Consider the following 17,533-nt stretch of genomic DNA (forward strand, 5'->3'; position numbering starts at 1 on the left):
ACAAGGGACTCTGATTTATCCAGGCCAGGCTCCTCCTTTTTTAAGGCCCAGAGATGGTGAACAACTGCCCGAAGTCACACAGCAGGTTGTGGCAGAGCCAAAACATGAAGTCGGGTTTACCCCAGCTCAGAGCCTTTTGCTTCACCTCTGCACTACTTTCTTTGACCATGAGGGGGCACTCATGGCAGGGTCCGGGAGAAGACCGTACTTCCCCAAGGATGCTTACTCATGCCAGCTGGACAGGAGAAGGCAGGCTGGAGTCAGGTCAAGCAAATAAAATTTTATTTTCCTGATAAGGCTTTCTTGTTGGAGCCTGGCTGAGCCTGAATCAACAAACAAGGCCTTGGGTCACAGCAGAGCCTGCTGAGCAGGGAGAACTAAAGGGGGAGGGAAGGGAGTACTCGAGGCCTCTTTTCAAGCTTCATTAGTTTACAGGGTTTATAACCTGCTGCAGGAACGTTTTTGTCTGTTATTCAAACAAACTCTGTGTTTCCATTGCCTCAGGTGGTACCCTGCTGGGACAAGCTTGGGCTGATGACAGCCAGCCCCCAAGTGATGACCTCAGGAACCTTGCCAGCAAAAAAAGTATGTGTGTGGGGAGCACTGACCTCCACACCACAGGCAGAAGCCCCCTGGGGAGTAGAGGTGGGCTGGCAGCTGGCCCAGCCAGCTACTTACCCTAGGGTGGACACCTCTGACACAGTAGGGAGAGGAGGGCAGGAGAGGGAGAGAAGGCTTCTGTTGCAAAACAGCTCCATTTTCCCAGAGGTCTCCTGCCCTGCCTAGCAAACCTTCTGCTCCCCTGCTCACTCAAATGTCAGGCTTTCCCCCACGCCACCACGCAGCTTTATGACCAAGATACAAGGCAGGGGCACAGGAGGGAGGGAGACCTTACAGCAGGCACTGCTGAGTGCAGGGGACCCCTCAGACTTCAGTGATTCTAGGACCCACACCAAGGGCTGCCCTCCAGTCCTTCGCCCAGACACCAGGTTGGGTCCTCTCCCCAACCGTTAATCTGTCCGTGTCCTGTGCCCATGCTAACCCCTCAGCCTGGCTGTCCACCACTGCCGGTCCCAGCTCATTCTTTCAGGGGGTTCTTCTTCCCAAGGTTCCAGTCAGCATGAGGCCCAACAACCTGTGCCCGGGCCCTTGGGAAGAAAAGGGGCAGAGAGCCTTGGAGGAGGGGTAAACTCTCTGGAACTGTCTGGAGGCCGAAGAAGGACAAAGAGATCACATCGGAGACATCCAGGCTAGACTGGAGGGTCCAGTGTGTCAGGTGGCAGCAACAGTACTGGGCAGCCCACTGGGCTGAGCCCACTGTGACAGACCCAAGCAGGGTTTAGACTCACTTTCCTAGGCTCCAGGTATGCTGGTGCCCCAGAGAAAAAGTCAGGAGGACCTGCTCCTGGATCTGCTGGTTGGAAGGAGCTCTGAGTCACTGGAGGCCAGCCTCCAAGGTCCCAGCTCCTGGCTGAGTCCCAGTGTGCAGAGCCTAGGGCGGCTTCTGGCTTTGGGCTTCCTGGGCAGCCCCTCACCCCAGCCCCTGGCAGCTGGACATCACATTCCTGGGCTGCGGCAGTGGTCACTCATGGACCTCAGGGCTCAGACGCTGGTCACATACATGACCTCTGTGTACAGCTGCTTCTTGGAACCACGTGAGTCCTCCACCATGAGGCCCTGCTCTGAGGGCACCTCCGTGATGGCTCCTTCTGCCTCGGCCGGCTTGCCTGGCCTCTCCTTCTTCTGCAGGGCACAGAAGCTGCCACCCATGAAGAGGGCAGCTGATATAAGGAAGAAGCTTGACATGTAGAAAACGTAGCTAAAGTTGTTGTTGGTGGTGTCCAGGAGGAGCCCTGGGGGACAGAGAGCAAGTTAGGCCGCTGTCTGGGGATGCCAGGCCTCCCTCCCACTACCTTGTGTGTTCTCCGAGAGCAGAGACTTTATTTCAGGCTCTGTTGTATCCGCAGGATGAGCCACTGTGACTGGCACATAGAAGACACTCAATAAAGATTTGTTGACTCAAAGGAGAGCAGAAACATTAAGCCTGCTCTCCAGAGGGCAAGAAGAACCCTTGGGCCAGAAGGGCACCTCATGGCATGTCTCCCTTACCCTTGGTGGCAGGGAACCAAGCACACAAGAGCCAATAGTCCGGGATACCTGCTCAGCTACACCTGGGTCCTCCCACACCTCCTCCTGGGTAAACGTCTCCTGGCTGCCTGGCAAGTCTACCCATGGGGGTCTCTGCTTCCACACCTGTTTGTTCCCCTCCTGGCACAGATCACCACGCTGAGGACAAACCTGTATCTGGTTTGACTCTCCCACCAGGAGGGAAGCCCTGAGAGGTGGGGACTGGGCCTCTGTCCCCAGTCAGCCAGGACTCCCAGTGATGGGCACAGGCGAACCAGTCATTAAGGCAGGTGTTCCTGTCTGCCTTTTGGAGATGACACTGTGGCTCAGAGAAGGAAAATGACTTGCCTGGGTCCCACAGGCAGGGAGTGGGACAGCCAGGATCTTAATCAGGCAAACATGCACGTGGTTTTCTGCTCTGTGCCAGGCTCTCTGCTAAGCTCTTTGCTATATAGCCGCCGTCTTCACGACAAGTCTACGGGGTAGATGGTATTAACCGCCCCCACTTTGCTGATAAGAAAACAGAGGGACAGAGAGGAAGATGAAGGACTCAGGCAAGTCTGGTACCCCCCCCCCCAAAAAAATCCTTATTTTTAACTGTTCATGCCCTGGGCGCCAGCTGGGGAAGAGGTTGCAGCTTGGAAAATCACAGACGCTTGGAAAATCACAGATTCTAAGTCCCTCGCCCCGGAGATGCTGGATGGCACCCAGATCTGTTCAGAGTGTTCCCCCTTTGCCCCACCTCCCGCCCACCCAGGCCACGCCCATGCACGCCCAGGCCGCACCCACGTCCGCCCCAGGGGGGTCCTCACCAGCCAGGGGCGGGGAGATGAGGATGGAGACGCTCTCCAGGACCGTGAAGAGGCCCAGGGCGCTAGAGAACCGATCCATGGGGACGATGTCCATGAGGACCTGGAAGATGAGGGCTCCGACGCCGCTCATGGACACGCTGTACAGCAAGCAGTAGCCCACCAACACCCGGAAGTCGGCCGACGCGGCGCACACCAGGTTGGTGAGGCCATTGAGCAGGGCTGCCAGGCTGAACAGGTACTTCCGGTGGCCCGCGAAGTCGCGCCGGCCCGCCACCAGCCCGGCCATGGGCCGCAGGAAGATGTTGCTAAAGCCAATGATGGAGATCAGCAGGGCCGCCCTGTGTTCGTCCACCCCGTGCCACATGGCGTAGGGCACCAGGAAGACGTGCGGCAGCGGGAAGCCCAGGATCATCCACATAACGCCCAGCGTGTACACTCGGTAGCCCGCGTTGTGCCGCAGGATATCAAAGGCCAGGTGGCGCTGGATGGCCCGACCACACGCCGCCAGGCAGCCGGGAGCAGGAGCCTTGGAAGGTGGGGGCGGCGCCTCTTCTGTGGTCTCAGGGGCCACGCTGGTGGCCACGGGCCTCAGGATGGCCCCACAGACGCAGCAGTGGAGAAGAACGCCGCCGAAGACAAGGAAGGTGCCCCTCCAGCCCAGATCCTCCAGGAGGTAGCGGGAGAGCAGTGGCCAGAGCGTGATGCCCAGGGACACGCCCACCGAAGCCAGAGCGTTGGCCAGAGCCCGGTGGTGGTGGAAGTAGAAGCCCAGCACGGTGATGCTCGACTGGAAGCTGAAGCACATGCCCAGGCCTGTGGTGGGAGGGAGGAGACTGGCTGGAGGGCATCCTGGGCCTCCCGCCGGCACCCAGAGGGGTCACGCGGTCCTGCTCCATGTCTGCCCTCCTTCTGTTCTGGCCCAGACCCACTTCCACGTCCCCAGGGATTGAGGATGGAAACAGCCTGCCTTGCCATCTCCTTAGAAACAACAGCTCTGCCCTCCCAAGGCTGCCAGAGGCACACCTGTTGCCCTTTGCACAGCACCAGGCTGATCTTTAAAAACCTAAATTGGGGGGGCGGTGCTGGGTGGCTTAGTCAGTTAAGCATCCGCTTTCAGCTCGGGTCATGATCTTGGGGTCCTGGGACTGAGCCCCACGTCGGGCTCCCTTCTGAGCGGGGAGCCTGCTTTTCTCTCTCCTTGTCCTCTGCACTGCCCCCCCCGACCCCCGCCGCTTGTGCTGGCTCGCTCTCTCTCAAATAAAGAAATAAAATCTTAAAATAAATAAATAAGTCGGGACGCCTGGGTGGCTCAGTTGGTTAAGCCACTTCGGCTCGGGTCATGATCCCAGCGTCCTGGGATCAAGTCCCACATCGGGCTCCTTGCTCAGCAGGAGCCTGCTTCTCCGTCTGTCCCGGCCTGCCACTGTCGGCCTGTGCTCACTCTGAGAAATAAATAAAATCTTTATAAATAAATAAATAAATAAAAACCCTAAATTGGGGTAAGTCTCTTTCCTGCTTGACACCTTTCAAAGACTTCCCATTATATCTGGGAAAAAATGCCACAGTAGTTGCTGTGCCCTGGAAGGCTCTGCACGGCCTGGCCCCTGGTCATCTCTCGGGGGCCATCTCAGGCCATTTTCCCTGTCACTCACCATGATTGAACCGCATCAGCTTCTTTTTCTTCCTCTGGACACCAAGCTGTCCCCCACTGCGGGACATTTGCAGTTGCTGTTCCCACTGCCTAAAATATGCTTCCCCCAGACTTTTCTCTCCTGGCTCAGCTCAGATGCTACACCCCCATCTTCTCTGTGCTGCCCTGAACAGCTGAACATGTTGCAAGAGAAAGCTCACAGCCACACCATGACCACGATTCTCAGGGGGGCTCTCGGGCCACCTGTGATGCCACTATCAATTTTCTCTCCCACCCTCCTGGATGACCACCAGTCCTTCTCTATGCACCTCCCCAGTACCCCCAGCTGACCACTTGCCTTCTGTCTATGACACTGGACTGTCTGTCCCTGCTGCCAGCCAAGATCAACCCGCTACTTATGCCCTTCATCTTGTCCACTTAAGGCATATCCTTCCAGCAATTTCTTTCTCCTGCACCACCCACTTCCTCCTCTTTGCCAGATCATTCTCCTTCGTTGTTATTCCTCCCATTAAAAACAAAACAAAGGGCGCCTGGGTGGCTCAGTTGGTTAATCATCTGACTTTAGCTCAGGTCATGATTTCGGGGTCCTGGGATCAAGCCCAAAGGCTGGGCTCCCTGCTCAGTGGGGAGTCTGCCTGTCTGTCTCCATCTCCCTCTGGCTCTTCCACCGACCTTGTGTTCTTTCTCTGTCTCAAATAAAGAAATGAAATCTTTTTTAAAAAGCAAAATGAAAGTGAACAAAAAAAGAAAACAGAAACCCAGCCCTGGCTTGCTCCCACCCCTTCTCAGTACCTGCTCCCGGTAGCCCCAAGGGTCTGCGGGCCAGGGGTGATCCCCAAACGGAGACAGAGAGGGGAAATGTGCAGGTGGAGGCGTCTTGGGGGTTCATTCTCTCTGCTACAAAGAGGAAGAAGAGCCCACAAGGAGAGGCCCAGGAGCAATGGTGTCCGAAGAGGACCAGGCAGTACAAAATGTCAACCAGGAAAATGCAGGAAAGGATGAAAAGGAACAAGATGCTAATCAAGGAGAGCCCTTGGCCTTCTGTTTGGAAGCTGGTGAATGTCGTGTGCCTCCGCAGGCAGCTGCATCGTGCAGTATAGGTGGGACGTGGGTCAGAGGCTTGGAAAGCTGTGTGCGAGGGAGGGAGGAGGTCAGGCAGCAGATGGAAAAGCAGTCCTGGCGTGGTCTTCAGGCAGTTAGCACCAACCCTCCTCACCGTGACCGGATGAGGAGTTTGGCCTGATGCCTCAAGTCCTGATGTTCTCCCTCAAGGTCACAGGAAGACGTACCTACATTCTAAACTTGGTTACAAGGGGTTACAAGGGACCTTTCCCATAAACCCTTTGGTGTTACATGTTTCTTTAGGGTCCCCTGTTACTGGCTGTTAATTGAATGTGGGTGGGGGGTTTTGTATGTTTGTTTTTATTTTATTTTACTATTATTTTTAAAGATTATTTATTTATTTGACAGAGAGAGAGAGAGAGATATCACAAGTAGGCAGAGAGGCAGGCAGAGGGAGAGGAGGAAGCAGGCTCCTCGCTGAGCAGAGAGCCCGATGCGGGGCTCGATTCCAGGACCCTGAGATCATGACCGAAGGCAGAGGCTTTAACCCACTGAGCCACCCCGGTGCCCTGTTTTTATTTGAAGTGGGCTCTTCACCTAATATGGGGCTTGAACTCATGACCCAGAGATCAGGAGTCACATGCTCTACTGACTGAGCCAATTAGGTGCCTTTGAATGTTGTATTTTGACTCAGTCAAAAGATTCTGTCACCCGGGGAGTCTTCCCCTATTGCATGGAATGATGCTCATAATATTTTGTGAAGCTAATAAGGCAGTTAAAAAAAAAAGCAAAAAGACCCAAAACAACTAAAAAAAAAACCCTCTCTTGATCCCACAGCCTCTTCTGGGTATTGGCCTGTTTCTGTGTCCCCTTCATCGAAATTTCCTGGAAATACTGTTTATCTCCACTGTCTCCAACTCCTGTCTTTCTCTTTGCTCTTGATCTGCTGCAATCAGACTTCCCGCCTCACCTTTGGTCCAGACTCCCCCTTATCAAGGTCAGCAACCTCCATGTTGCCAAATCCAAAGATTGAGGCTGAGACCTCAGTCCCCTTCCATCTGACCCACCAGCAGCCTGACACAGCCCTCACTCTCTCCTCACCTTCTCAAGAAACCTCACTCTCCTGGGCCTCCTCCTGCCTGTGTCCCTCCTTCCCACCAACGATTGGACACCGCAGGGCTCAGGCCTCAGGTCTCCTCAGGCCCCCGCAGCCCCCCACTCTTGTTCCCTCAGTGACAGCAGAACGACACCTCCTCTCAATACTAGAAAGCCAGCCCTGCTGTGAGCAGCCAACGGCCTGTTCCCGAACAGCAGACTGGATGCTTCCACATCTGAGTTTCCCAACCGCCCACCAACCTGCTCCTCCCTTCGGTTCCCCACTGTAGTTAAATACTCCATCCTTCCGGCAGTTTGGGGCAAAAACCTTGGCGTCACCCTTCTTGGCTCCTGGAACCTTGGGTCATCCTTGACTCTTCTTCTCTGGACCTCCCACACAGTCCTGAACCTGGCCACCCTTCACCACCTCCAACGTACCGCCATGGTCGAAGGTAGGCCATCTCCCGTCTGGGATATGATGCTCATACCTGTCTCCTGCTCTTAGTCCCCACCCAGTGCACATACGTTGAACACAGCAGCTGGAGGGCTTTACAAACACCAGTTGGATGACGTCCCTCACCCCACCACCCGAATCTCTCGGATGGCTTCCCATCTCACTACTCAGCCATCAGGCACTACTCCCCATCCAGCCTCCACCCTACTTTTGCTTGTGCCCTCCATTGCCCCTTGGGCCCTGCTGGGCTTTGCACTTGCTCTTCCTGCTGCCTGGAATGCTCTTTCCCTGAGAGCCTGGCAGCAGACGCCCTCACCTCCATTAGCTTCCTGTCCAAATGTCACCTCCTCTGCAAGACTGCCCTGTTGAAAGCAGCAACCTCCCCCACTTTGCTTTATCTTCTGCCTGGGGTGTCCTAGATGTTTCACCTCATTGCTTGTTTAATCTCAGCCCACCCACCCCGCAGCCAGGGCACCATCCCATCAGCGGTCCTGGCTTCTCAGGTGTTTGTCACCATCAGAAACAATCTTTCTCATTTACATATTCATTGTCCCTCTCCCTCATGGGACCGATAAGCAGCCCCAGAAGATTAGACACACTGCCTGCACTTATGCCTGGCACTTTTTGGTAGGCACCCAGAAATTCTCAAAATGGGAAGACAGTCACCTGTGATGAATCCTGCTGTGAGGTAGAGCTGGCTAAGGGTGCGGCAGAAGGAGCCTGCTACCATGCCCAGGCTGGCCAGTGCGCCCCCCAGCATCACCGTCACTCGGCAGCCAAAGCGTCCCACCAGGATGCTGCACAGGGGTCCTGTGGGGAGGAAGCAGGGAGGGGGAGGGGTGAGGAGGCAGCCAGTGGGGGGCAGCTGAATGAGGAGGACAGGAGGGAGGGAGAGAGCGGGCTTGGGAAGGGGTTCCAGCAAGAACTAGCCACGTGGCTGGAAGGGCACAGCCCTGGGGCCTATAGGTCTCGATTCTGATCGCCACCCAGGCCCAGGCTGGCTATGGGCTGGGGCAAACCCAGTCCCTCTCTGCGCCTCCCCTACAGGAGGTCGCACTGGATGACATCTGACCACCTGTGAGTGGAGGTGGAGGTCCTGCAAGGGCTCGGTTTAACCCCTAACAAGGATCCCCAGAGCTGCTATGCTGACCTGAGGCTGATTCCATCCAAGTAAAAGAGGCCTGGCTTGTGACCTGGGTAGATGCCCCTTGCTGGGGGTTTTTCTCGGTGGGTGAGGGTCCCAGATTATCAAAAGGATGGCAAGTGCCTACAGCCCCCGCCTACTTCCCATTCTCAAGAGGACTGGCCACAGCCCTGCCACTAGCCTCCAACCTGTCTAGGGTGGGCAGCCTGGGGTGCAGGACCACTCACTCCACACCCCCTTGCCCTGGCCTCGGGAGAGAACTGGGTGGGGTGCCTTCTCCCCTCCCCCATCACTTCCAGCCAACACAAATTCTTGCACGCAGACGTTTGGCTTCCGGTGGAGAGGGGCCTGTTCTCCTCCACCCCACCCCCACCTTGAGCTGCCTCCTCCCCAGCCCAGACCCAGAGCGGGAAGGAGCCAGTCCTGGCTGGCTGCTTCTCCACACCTCACAGGGCCCCATTCACCAGGTGCCCTGCCCCCAAGGACACATAATGGAATTTCTACAGTCACTCTCCCAGAGCACCGCCAAAGGAAGCGGGAGGGAGGGAGGAAGGAGGGAGCCAGCGTGAGCTTGAGAGCGCATGCCCAGTGTGTGTGTATGTTTGGGGTGGAGAGGGGATGTTTGCATGTGAGCCAGTATGAGATTGGGAGTGACACAGGAAGTAGGCAGCCCGCACTCGGAGATAATCAAGCACAGGCAGCCATAGAGGGAGAGGCAAGACTGCAGTGAACATGACCACTGCCCCACACATGGTCCATCTTCCCCACCCCAAACTCTGGTTTGACTTTGGAAAAGTGACACTGGGCAAAGCCCCAAGTCATGGCACTGGGGGTACAGGTTGGGACCTGTGCCAGCCTACCTCAGACAGCCAGGGGCCCTGGGAGGCAGGGTGTCTCCTCGACTGGGCACTGCTTCTGCCCTGAACTCACTCTGCAACCCTGAACGTGCCTAGTGCTTGTGCCTGCTTGCTTTCTTCATCTCTAAGATGTGTGGGGGCTGGGGCTGCTTGGGATCGAGGATAATTTCAAGTTCAGAATTTCTCTGGGGACGCCTGGGTGGCAGAGTTGGTTAAGCGTCTGCCTTCGGCTCAGGTCATGATGCCAGGGTCCTGGGATCAAGTCCCGCATCGGGTTCCCTGCTCAGTGGGCAGTGGGCTTCTCCCTCTGCCTGCCGCTCCCTGCTGTGCTCTCTCTCCCTCTGACCAATAAATAAATAAAGTCTTTTAAAAAAAATAAAAATACAATTCCTCTGATACTCTGAATGAGCATGGGCTAGAGGTGTGTATGTGAGACAGACAGACAGACAGACAGATGGGAATCCCAGGCCGACTGAGGTGTTGGCATGCCAGCTAGGGGCTGGGGAGTCTAAAGCTGGTTGGGAGTCGGGGTCCCCACTGGATGCCTGTTTCCCGGGCCCTGGCATGGATTCCTTTCTGGCTACATGAAGCGAACTGCCTGAGACTCCCACTTCTGCCCTAACCTTGCAGGTGAAAAGGTCATGGGGTCTGGCCTAGTCCAGGCCTCTCCCAGGGCCCTAAGTCCAGGCCCCGCCAGGTTCAGGGGTCATGTCAGGGAGGCCATCTCTCCCAGTCTGACCTCTCATCCAATTAGAGGGAAGGACCTGGAAAAACAAGCAGGCTGCTCCTGCCGGGTGGAGGGAGTGGCAGGAGGTGCACAGGAGGTGGAGTCAGCGGAGCCTAGGAAAGCACCTGGGGAGAGCCCTGTGGGCCAGGAGATCTTGCTCCTGCTGACCAGGGCCTCCTGCCCCATCCCCCAGCCCCCACCCCTGCTTGCAGGTCCCAGTCTTTGGAGTCTCCCTGAAGAGCTCTCAGGAGTCAGGGGCAGGCCCCTGAGCCCAAGTCTACTGGAGGGAATCTCCCAGGCAGCCCTGGCCTTCTCCCTTCACTGAGGTCAGGGGAGGTCAGGATGAGAGGGTCACATTCTTGAAGGAGCTAAGCAGGAAATGGGGGGGGGGTTCCCTTCACTTGAACCTCCCCAGTCCTTGCAATACCCCTTCTGCTTCCTGGGGAGAGACGGGGCTCTTGCCCTGCCCCCATCTTGCCCCTTGTGTTTTCCTCGAGCCCCCTTTCCCATCCTGAAGGTTGGGAGAACCCCCAAGGTTCTCCAAATACTAGCTGCTCGTAACTCATGGGATTCTCCCTATGATCCCAGGTAGGAGGTGGTAGGGTGTTGGGTGTTACCTCCATATTGCAGAAGAAGAAACTGAGGTTCAGAGAGATTACCCAAGCAGCAATTCCTCAAGTCTGAGCTAAGCGTCTGGCACTCCCACAATCTGCCCGGATCCTCTCTCGGCCTCCAGCCACTGCGAGGACTGGCTGTGCGCCTTGGGAGCCTCCATACCCTCTCCCCATCCCCAGTCCGGCCAAGACCTGCTCAGCCCAGTTCAGTACAGCCCAGCCTCGTATTCCAGCCAGGGAGGGCTGAAATCAGGTGACATTTTAGGAATTCACCCCATGAGACAAAGCCTGTGGCCTCAGAGAAAGTGAGCTCGGAGAGGCCAGGGAGACAGCGGCTTCCTCCTTCACCCTGGGCTCTTTCTCAACCCTCCCTCGGCCCCTCCCCAGGCTGCTCACCCCCAGCGTGGAGCATGGCTGTCAGGATGGAAGGGAACCATGAGGTCTCACTGTTGCTGGCCTGGAACTCATGCTGTAGTTCAGTGAAGAAGATGCCAGTGCATGTGGGGAAGCCCAGAGTGAGGCCCTGGGTCACCAGGGAGGCCAGCAGCACCACCCAGGCCCAGCAGCCCTCTGCACGCTCCAGGACCTGGGGCATCCTTTGCCACGTTACCACTGCCACGTTACCACTGCCTGGGCCACCTGCGGAGGGGACAGAATGCAGCTGCCAACCCCAGTTCACCTGCCACTTTCCCTGGGTGGCTGAAACCATCTCTTCCTTTGCCCCAGCACGGCATAGCACAGAGGGCACCGCCCCCTGGGAGGTGGCCAGAGGCCAATGAGTTGGCCCTGGCCTTTCCTTTCACCCACTTCCCAGAGCCAGCCTGGCAGGAGGTACAGGCAGGTGAGCTATCAGTGGGATGAGGCAGGTGGGAGGAATTCTTTCTAGACTTACAACATCTGGTGGTCAGTCAGTAGACGCACTTCCTGGCCCGGCCTTGGGGCCCCCTCCTGTACACAGCAAGCACTCAAAAACAGCTTGTAGAACAGAACAGATCTCTAGAGCCGGCGACGTCCCAATTCCCCCGCAGGTACGCACAGATGCATTTTCAAACATTCATAAGCAGGCTTCCTGCACACAAACACAGACTTTCGCAAAGCCGCCTTGACAGCAGTGTCCGCTGTCAGCGCTGCTGAGACGGCCTAGGTGAGTAAGTGGGTGCTAGGCGTCGTCAAGGAGTGTACACAGAATAGCCTTCCAAGGGTGCCACACAGGGTCCTGGGATGGAGCCCCGCATCGCATAGGGCTTTCTGCTCAGCAGGGAGCCTGCTTCCCCCTCCCCCTCTGCCCAGCCCTCAGCCTACTTGTGATCTCTCTCTCTCTCTGTCAAATAGATAAATAAAATCTTAAAACAGAAAAAGGCACGGGTCTCATCCGAAGGCCTTCTGATATTCCTCCTTCCTCCTCGTGGCAGAGTCAAGTTCTACAGCGATGCTCAGTAATGATCCACCACCTGTCAGGGCTTCTCTGAGCAACACTCCCCCCAAAACACACACAGACACACACACACACACACAGTCACACACAGTCACACATGGGCATATACCAAGATATACACTCACAAAGACACACACACAAACACATTGCATAAACAGAGACACACAGAACCACACAGGTACATAGACTTACAGGCAGACACACACTTACACAGACACACATAAACAGAAAAGTCTAGAGACACACAGACATACAAAATCACGCACGTAGGCCTGCCCAGACATATACAGAGACACACACGTGCACAGATACACACCTACGTGGACACATGCAGACAAGCCCAGAGACGAACAAACGCAAACAGACACACACTACACAGACATACAGACACACACACGCACACAGGGTCACACACACAGATACACCCACCCCCAACTTTGGCTCAGTCCTTTCTCAGTTTTTCGCCCCATCCGGGCTGCTCCCCCACCCCATCACAGAAGCTGCCACAACCAGGCCTCAAAGCTCCAAGGTCCTTCCCCAGATGCGCAGCCCTTCCCCAGCCCGCTCTGTCCCTGCTCTTCACCTGTCCCCTGGTCCCCCGTGGCCCTCAGACCTCACCCGCACTCAGGGCTTAGGGCTCCGGCAGCCTTTGCCTCAGCGAAGGCAGTGGATCCCTTGAGCTACAGTTCCCACAGCCTCCCTCCTTGTAGCCCCAGGTCCTGGGAAGATCCATGGAAACCCATGGATCTACCAGAAATATGCAACCCCAACCTCATGCCACGCCCTGTACTCCAAGCTTTCCCCGCCCCCCTCCACCAGATCCAGGAACTTTAAAACAGCACCTAAAAGGGATCCACCCCAAACCGCCTCCTTCTGACGCTCCCGTCTCTTCTCTGGGCACCAAGCCTTCTTTCTCCCCAGAGGACCCCCGGGAGCCCTGCCAAGGTGAGCAGCCCATTGGGCAGACTGCACTGAGCGTGGGCGCGCGCCTGTGTGTGTGTGTGTGTGCGTGTGTGCGCGCTGCAAGCAGGTCCTGCCATCCTGGCTCTGGCTTGTGATCCTGGCCCCAGAGATCCCTCAGCCCTGATCCTCCTGACGCCGGTCCAGGCTCAGGCAGACCTCCCACACAGTTCCCTTCAAGGATTTCTGTTCCCGCAGCAAATGAGGTCACCAGTGCAACGCGATCCTGCGTTGGCCTAAATGTCCCCTCCGCAATCTCTCCAGAGCTGGGCCCTCAGCCTTCCCTGACCTGCCACTTTCCCCTCGTCCTCCCAGAAGGGCCGCCGCCTTCCTCCACTGCCTTCCCTTCCTCCGGCTCTGCCCTTCCCAGCTGCCCTACCCCTGTCCCTTCCCAAGCCCTGGGACCCTGCTGGTTTCCCTTCAGAGCAGCATACAGTCCCTTGACCCAGAGGCGGCAGGCAGGAGGTGGACGACAGAGGAGACACAGGCCCAGCTCCCCTCTCCCTGCTTCCCCAGCTCTGGTCCCTTCTCGTTCCTGCTTGTTCTGCCCCTTTAGAGAGAGGCCTCTCCCACCTGCTCCCACCCGCACGCCCCCATCAGAGGCATCTCTAGTGCCCTTCTTAGCAGCCACTTCTCCAGGCAGCCTTCTGGGGACTTTGTTCAGGATTCCGACCTTCACTCTGCACCCACTTTCTGTCTGGATCTTTCAGTGCCGCTGACTTTCCCCAGCCTCTCCTTCTTCCAGGCCTCCCAGGAGAGTCAGAGCCCAGGAAACCTGGAGCACCTCTGCGCTCTCTTTGCACACTGGGAGGACCCCTGGCCTCCCTCTGGGGGTTCCCCTGAAGACTCTGCCTTCCACCAGGGGGTGTCCCTTCCCAGACCCCAAGTGACTCCTAGATCACAAACAGCCTTCTTGTCTGGTGGGCACTCCAGCCCCTTCCGCCAGCAAGTTCCTGGGAAGCTCCCCTGACCCCTACTCCAGGCTAGACCAGGCCCTCTTCCTCTATTTCTTTCTTTCAATGTACTTTTCACACCACATTGGAATGGATCCTTCTCTTGTTTATCATTGTTGCCCCTCCCCCACAACACACACCCCCTACTCTAAGAACAGGGACCTCTTCACACATCCCTACCAGGCCTTGGGCGAGCACAAAAGATAATTTAATGGGACCCACCTGTGTTCCCCTCGGGGCAGGCAAGACCAGGACCAAGGGTGACTTGGCTTCCTGGTGGGCAGGTCCATTCCAGAAAACTTAAGCAGAGCAGAGACGAAATGGGGCTGGGGGCTCTGGCTCCAGTGCTGCCCCAGAAGGGAAGAAGTGGTCTTTCCTTTGCTCTGGGCACCACGAATCATGGTCGCTGCCTGGTACGTTGTGGCAAGGAAAGAAATGCAGCTGGAGACACCTGGCTCGCACTTCCAGGGGCCGGAAACTCTCCACAGGAGCTGCCCACCTCAGCCTGCAGGGACCCCAGCCCAGGGTCTGAGTGACTCCCTTCATTCCCAAGTGGCAGGAAGCTGTGGACAGGGCACAAGACCAGAAGCATTTCTTGTCCTTCAAACACTGCACGCATGGCTTGGTTTGGGTTCAGGGCCTCCGCAGAGCCTCAGCAGGGCGTCAGAATCCCTTCTCTGCCCCTCTAAACTTGCAGGCATGGTCAGGGGAGGGAGCGAATGCACTCACGCAGGGTTTTGGTGTGCTGAGGGGAAGGGATGCTGGTCTCCCGTGGTGAGAGGCAAAAGAGGCCCCACGCGGTCCAGGGCAGGCCCAGAGGACCTGAGCGCCCCCTCCCCCTTCCCAGACCCCATACCAGGCAGGGCCCAGGACACAGGGTGGCAGTGGCAGGACAGCTGCCAGAACCGGCCTGAGGTTGGGACGGACAAGCCCTCAAACCCCTACACTTGGCAGGGGCTGAGGAAGGAACAGGGTGTTCCAGAACTCCGCGAGCTGGGACAAGTCACCCTCCTCCTTTCTCTGTCTCCAAACTTGCCCCCACATTCCCGCAGGGGCCTTCTGACCTCGGTCTGGAAAGGGGGATGGCATAGGCGACAGGGACCTCAGGACCCGTTCCCAGCTTGGCCCCGTGTCCCTGGCGTCCCGGGTCATTCGGCTTTCCCACCTTCCCCAAGACGGATCTTCCCTGGGTGGAGCTTCTAGGACGCCCTGGCGCCCTGGGCACCCGCGTGGAGATTTCAGGTCAGGCCTCGCGTGGTGCCCGTGTCCCCCTCCCCCAACTCCCCAAGCCGTGGAGGGTGGCAGTGGCTCGGGAGAGCCCCCTCAGGCGTGGGGGTCCCCAGCCATCGCAGGCTGGGGCCGCCCAGGAATGGGACAAGACTTTCCTGGATCCTCAACCCGGAGCCCGTCACAGGCGGGAAGGGGCCCCGGAGGTCCCCGGAGAGGCGGGTCCGCCACGGCGCTGACGGGGACCCCGGCGAGAGGGCGCCTGGCGGACAGTGGGGAGGCCCGGGGAGCCCGCTCACCGGCTCGCGCCGCCTGGCCGTGGGGTGGCTCCACTCCCGCCGAGCGCGACTTCCTGCGGCCCCGCGGGCGAGCGATGGACGCGGCAGGACGCCGCTGGTCCGCGGAGAGCCGCGCCCTCGGGGGGCGGGCCGCAGGCCGCCGGGGGGCGGGACCACCTCCGCGCCGCGGGCGGGTGGGGAAGGGCCATCCTGGCCCCGGGGTGGGAGGGCGTGGCGGCGCGGCCAGGGCGTGCACCCCTCATCTCGGCCGGGTCCCGTGGTCCGAGTAGCGGGCCGCCGGGCTGCAGACGCGGGCTCGGCGGAATCATTTGCATGTCATTAGCATATCATTTCTCCTGCTCCCTCCGAGTGCAAGGAAGGGCTCCCGGAGGGGGGAGGAGAAAGCGTGTGATTAAGGGGCTCTACCTCCCAGCGGAGTCCGGTGGGAGGCCACGGTGGAGGACCCGTTCTTTGTCGGCTTTAGCCCCCCAGTGGTCCTTCCACTGAAAGCTGGAGCTTGAGGGCCACACCCAGAAGAACTCTGGCATCTGGGGCGGGCCAGGCGCGCCAAGAAGGTTACCCCTCAGACCCTGGGGGCGGGTCAGAGGACGCCCACCACCTTCGCAGGCGCCACTCAGACCTGCAGGCCCTTTTCCATCTTCTCCACCTAGCCAGCCCTTAAAATGCATTATTTAAAGCTTTTTCAGTTACTGCAAAGTTATGGTCATCGAGACAGTGTGGTACTGGGGTGTCTGCTGACTTGGTCGGAAAAGCACGAGACTTTTGATCTGGGGGTGGGGGTTCAAGCCCCAGGTTGGGTGCGGAGATTACTAAAAATAAATAAACTTTAAAAAGGACAGTGTGGTACTGGCATAAGGATAAACTTATAGATCAAATGGAAAAGAATTCAGAATAAATCCTTGTATTTCTGATCATCTGGTTTTCCACAAGGGTGTTGAGACAACCCAGGGTGGAAAGAATGGTCTTTTCAGCAAATGGTGCTGGAACAACGGAAAATCTGCACGCAAAAGGATGAGCCTGGACTCTGCCGCGCACTATGACAAAGAGGGGGAAAGCTCATAACTAAAACAATAAAACTTTTAGAAGAAAACATGGGAGTAAATCTTGATGACCTTGAACAAGGCAATGGATTCTTAGATACAACACCGAACACCAGTGACACTCGAAATTAAAAACTTTCATGTGCCAAAACACCATCAAGAAAGTGAAAAGATAGTACTCAGAAAGGGACAAAATATTAGCAAAATTTGTATCTGATAACTTGAATCGAGAATATACGAGGAACTCCTACAGTTCAACAACAGAGAGGCAAATAAGCCCATTTGAAAATGGGTAAAGGATCTGAGCAGACATTTCTCCAAAGGAGACATATAAATGGCCAATAAGCACATGAATAGAAGCTCCGGGTCCCTGGGTGGTTCAGTCAGTCAAGTGCTGGACTCTTGATTTCAGCTGGGGTCTTTCTTTCTTTCTTTTTTTTTTTTTTAAGTTTTATTCATTTATTTGTCAGGCAGAGATCACAAGTAGGCAGAGAAGCAGCAGGCAGAGAGAGAGAGGGAAGCAGGCTCCCTGCTGAGCAGAGAGCCTGATGCAGGGCTTGATGCCAGGGTCCTGGGATCATGACCTGAGCCAAAGGCAGAGGCTTTCACCCACTAAGCCATCCAGATGCCCTATCAGCTGGGATCTTGATCTCAGAGTTGTGAGTTCAAGCGTTGCTTTGTGTTCCGTTCTGGATGAAGAGTCTGCTTAAAAAAAAAAAAAAAAAAAAAAAAAAGAAAAGAAAAGATGTTCAACATCATTAGCTATCAAGGAAATGCAAATCAAAACCACAATGAGAGGGGCGCCTGGTTGGCTGAGTGGGTTAAAGCCTCTGCCTTTGGCTCAAGTCATGATCCCAGGGTCCTGGGATGGAGCCCCGCATCGGGCTCTCTGCTCAACAGGGAGGGAGTCTGCTTCCTCCTCTCTCTGACTGCCTCTCTGCCTACTTGTAATCTCTGTTTGTCAAATAAATAAAAAAATAAAATCTTAAAAAAAAAAAACAACAAACCACAATGAGATACCACTTCACACCCAGTAGGATGGCTTAAGTCCTGGGTGAATTATGTCGGAGATATTT

At 56.6% G+C, this 17,533-nt stretch overlaps 1 protein-coding gene and 1 long non-coding RNA gene across 11 annotated transcripts; one reads left to right on the forward strand and one right to left on the reverse strand.

Annotated features, from left to right (window-relative positions):
- Window positions 1-260: 260 nt before the first annotated feature.
- Window positions 261-15,550, reverse strand: SLC16A5 (solute carrier family 16 member 5). 10 transcript variants are annotated; one of them, XM_045085934.1, is made up of 6 exons: window positions 15,418-15,550; window positions 11,436-11,612; window positions 10,940-11,182; window positions 7,868-8,011; window positions 2,940-3,752; window positions 261-1,853 (listed from the first exon to the last, which is right to left on the reverse strand). In XM_045085934.1, the coding sequence occupies exons 3-6, from the start codon at window positions 11,136-11,138 to the stop codon at window positions 1,603-1,605; spliced, it is 1,407 nt and encodes a 468-aa protein (XP_044941869.1). In that variant the 5' UTR covers window positions 11,139-11,182; window positions 11,436-11,612; window positions 15,418-15,550; the 3' UTR covers window positions 261-1,602. The 10 variants fall into 10 exon arrangements, with proteins under 10 accessions (XP_044941869.1, XP_012909891.1, XP_012909893.1 ...); XM_013054437.2 differs by lacking the exon at window positions 15,418-15,550 and adding an exon at window positions 14,114-14,242; XM_013054439.2 differs by lacking the exon at window positions 15,418-15,550 and adding an exon at window positions 12,597-12,769.
- Window positions 14,451-16,507, forward strand: LOC123393534. Its single transcript, XR_006608356.1, has 2 exons — window positions 14,451-15,133; window positions 16,348-16,507. It is a non-coding gene; the product is annotated as an uncharacterized LOC123393534 (long non-coding RNA).
- The last annotated feature ends 1,026 nt before the right edge of the window (window positions 16,508-17,533 follow it).

Source organism: Mustela putorius, unplaced genomic scaffold (assembly GCF_011764305.1).
Source record: "Mustela putorius furo isolate JIRA1106 unplaced genomic scaffold, ASM1176430v1.1 tig00000873_pilon_pilon_pilon, whole genome shotgun sequence".
NCBI classification, from domain to species: Eukaryota; Metazoa; Chordata; class Mammalia; order Carnivora; family Mustelidae; genus Mustela; species Mustela putorius.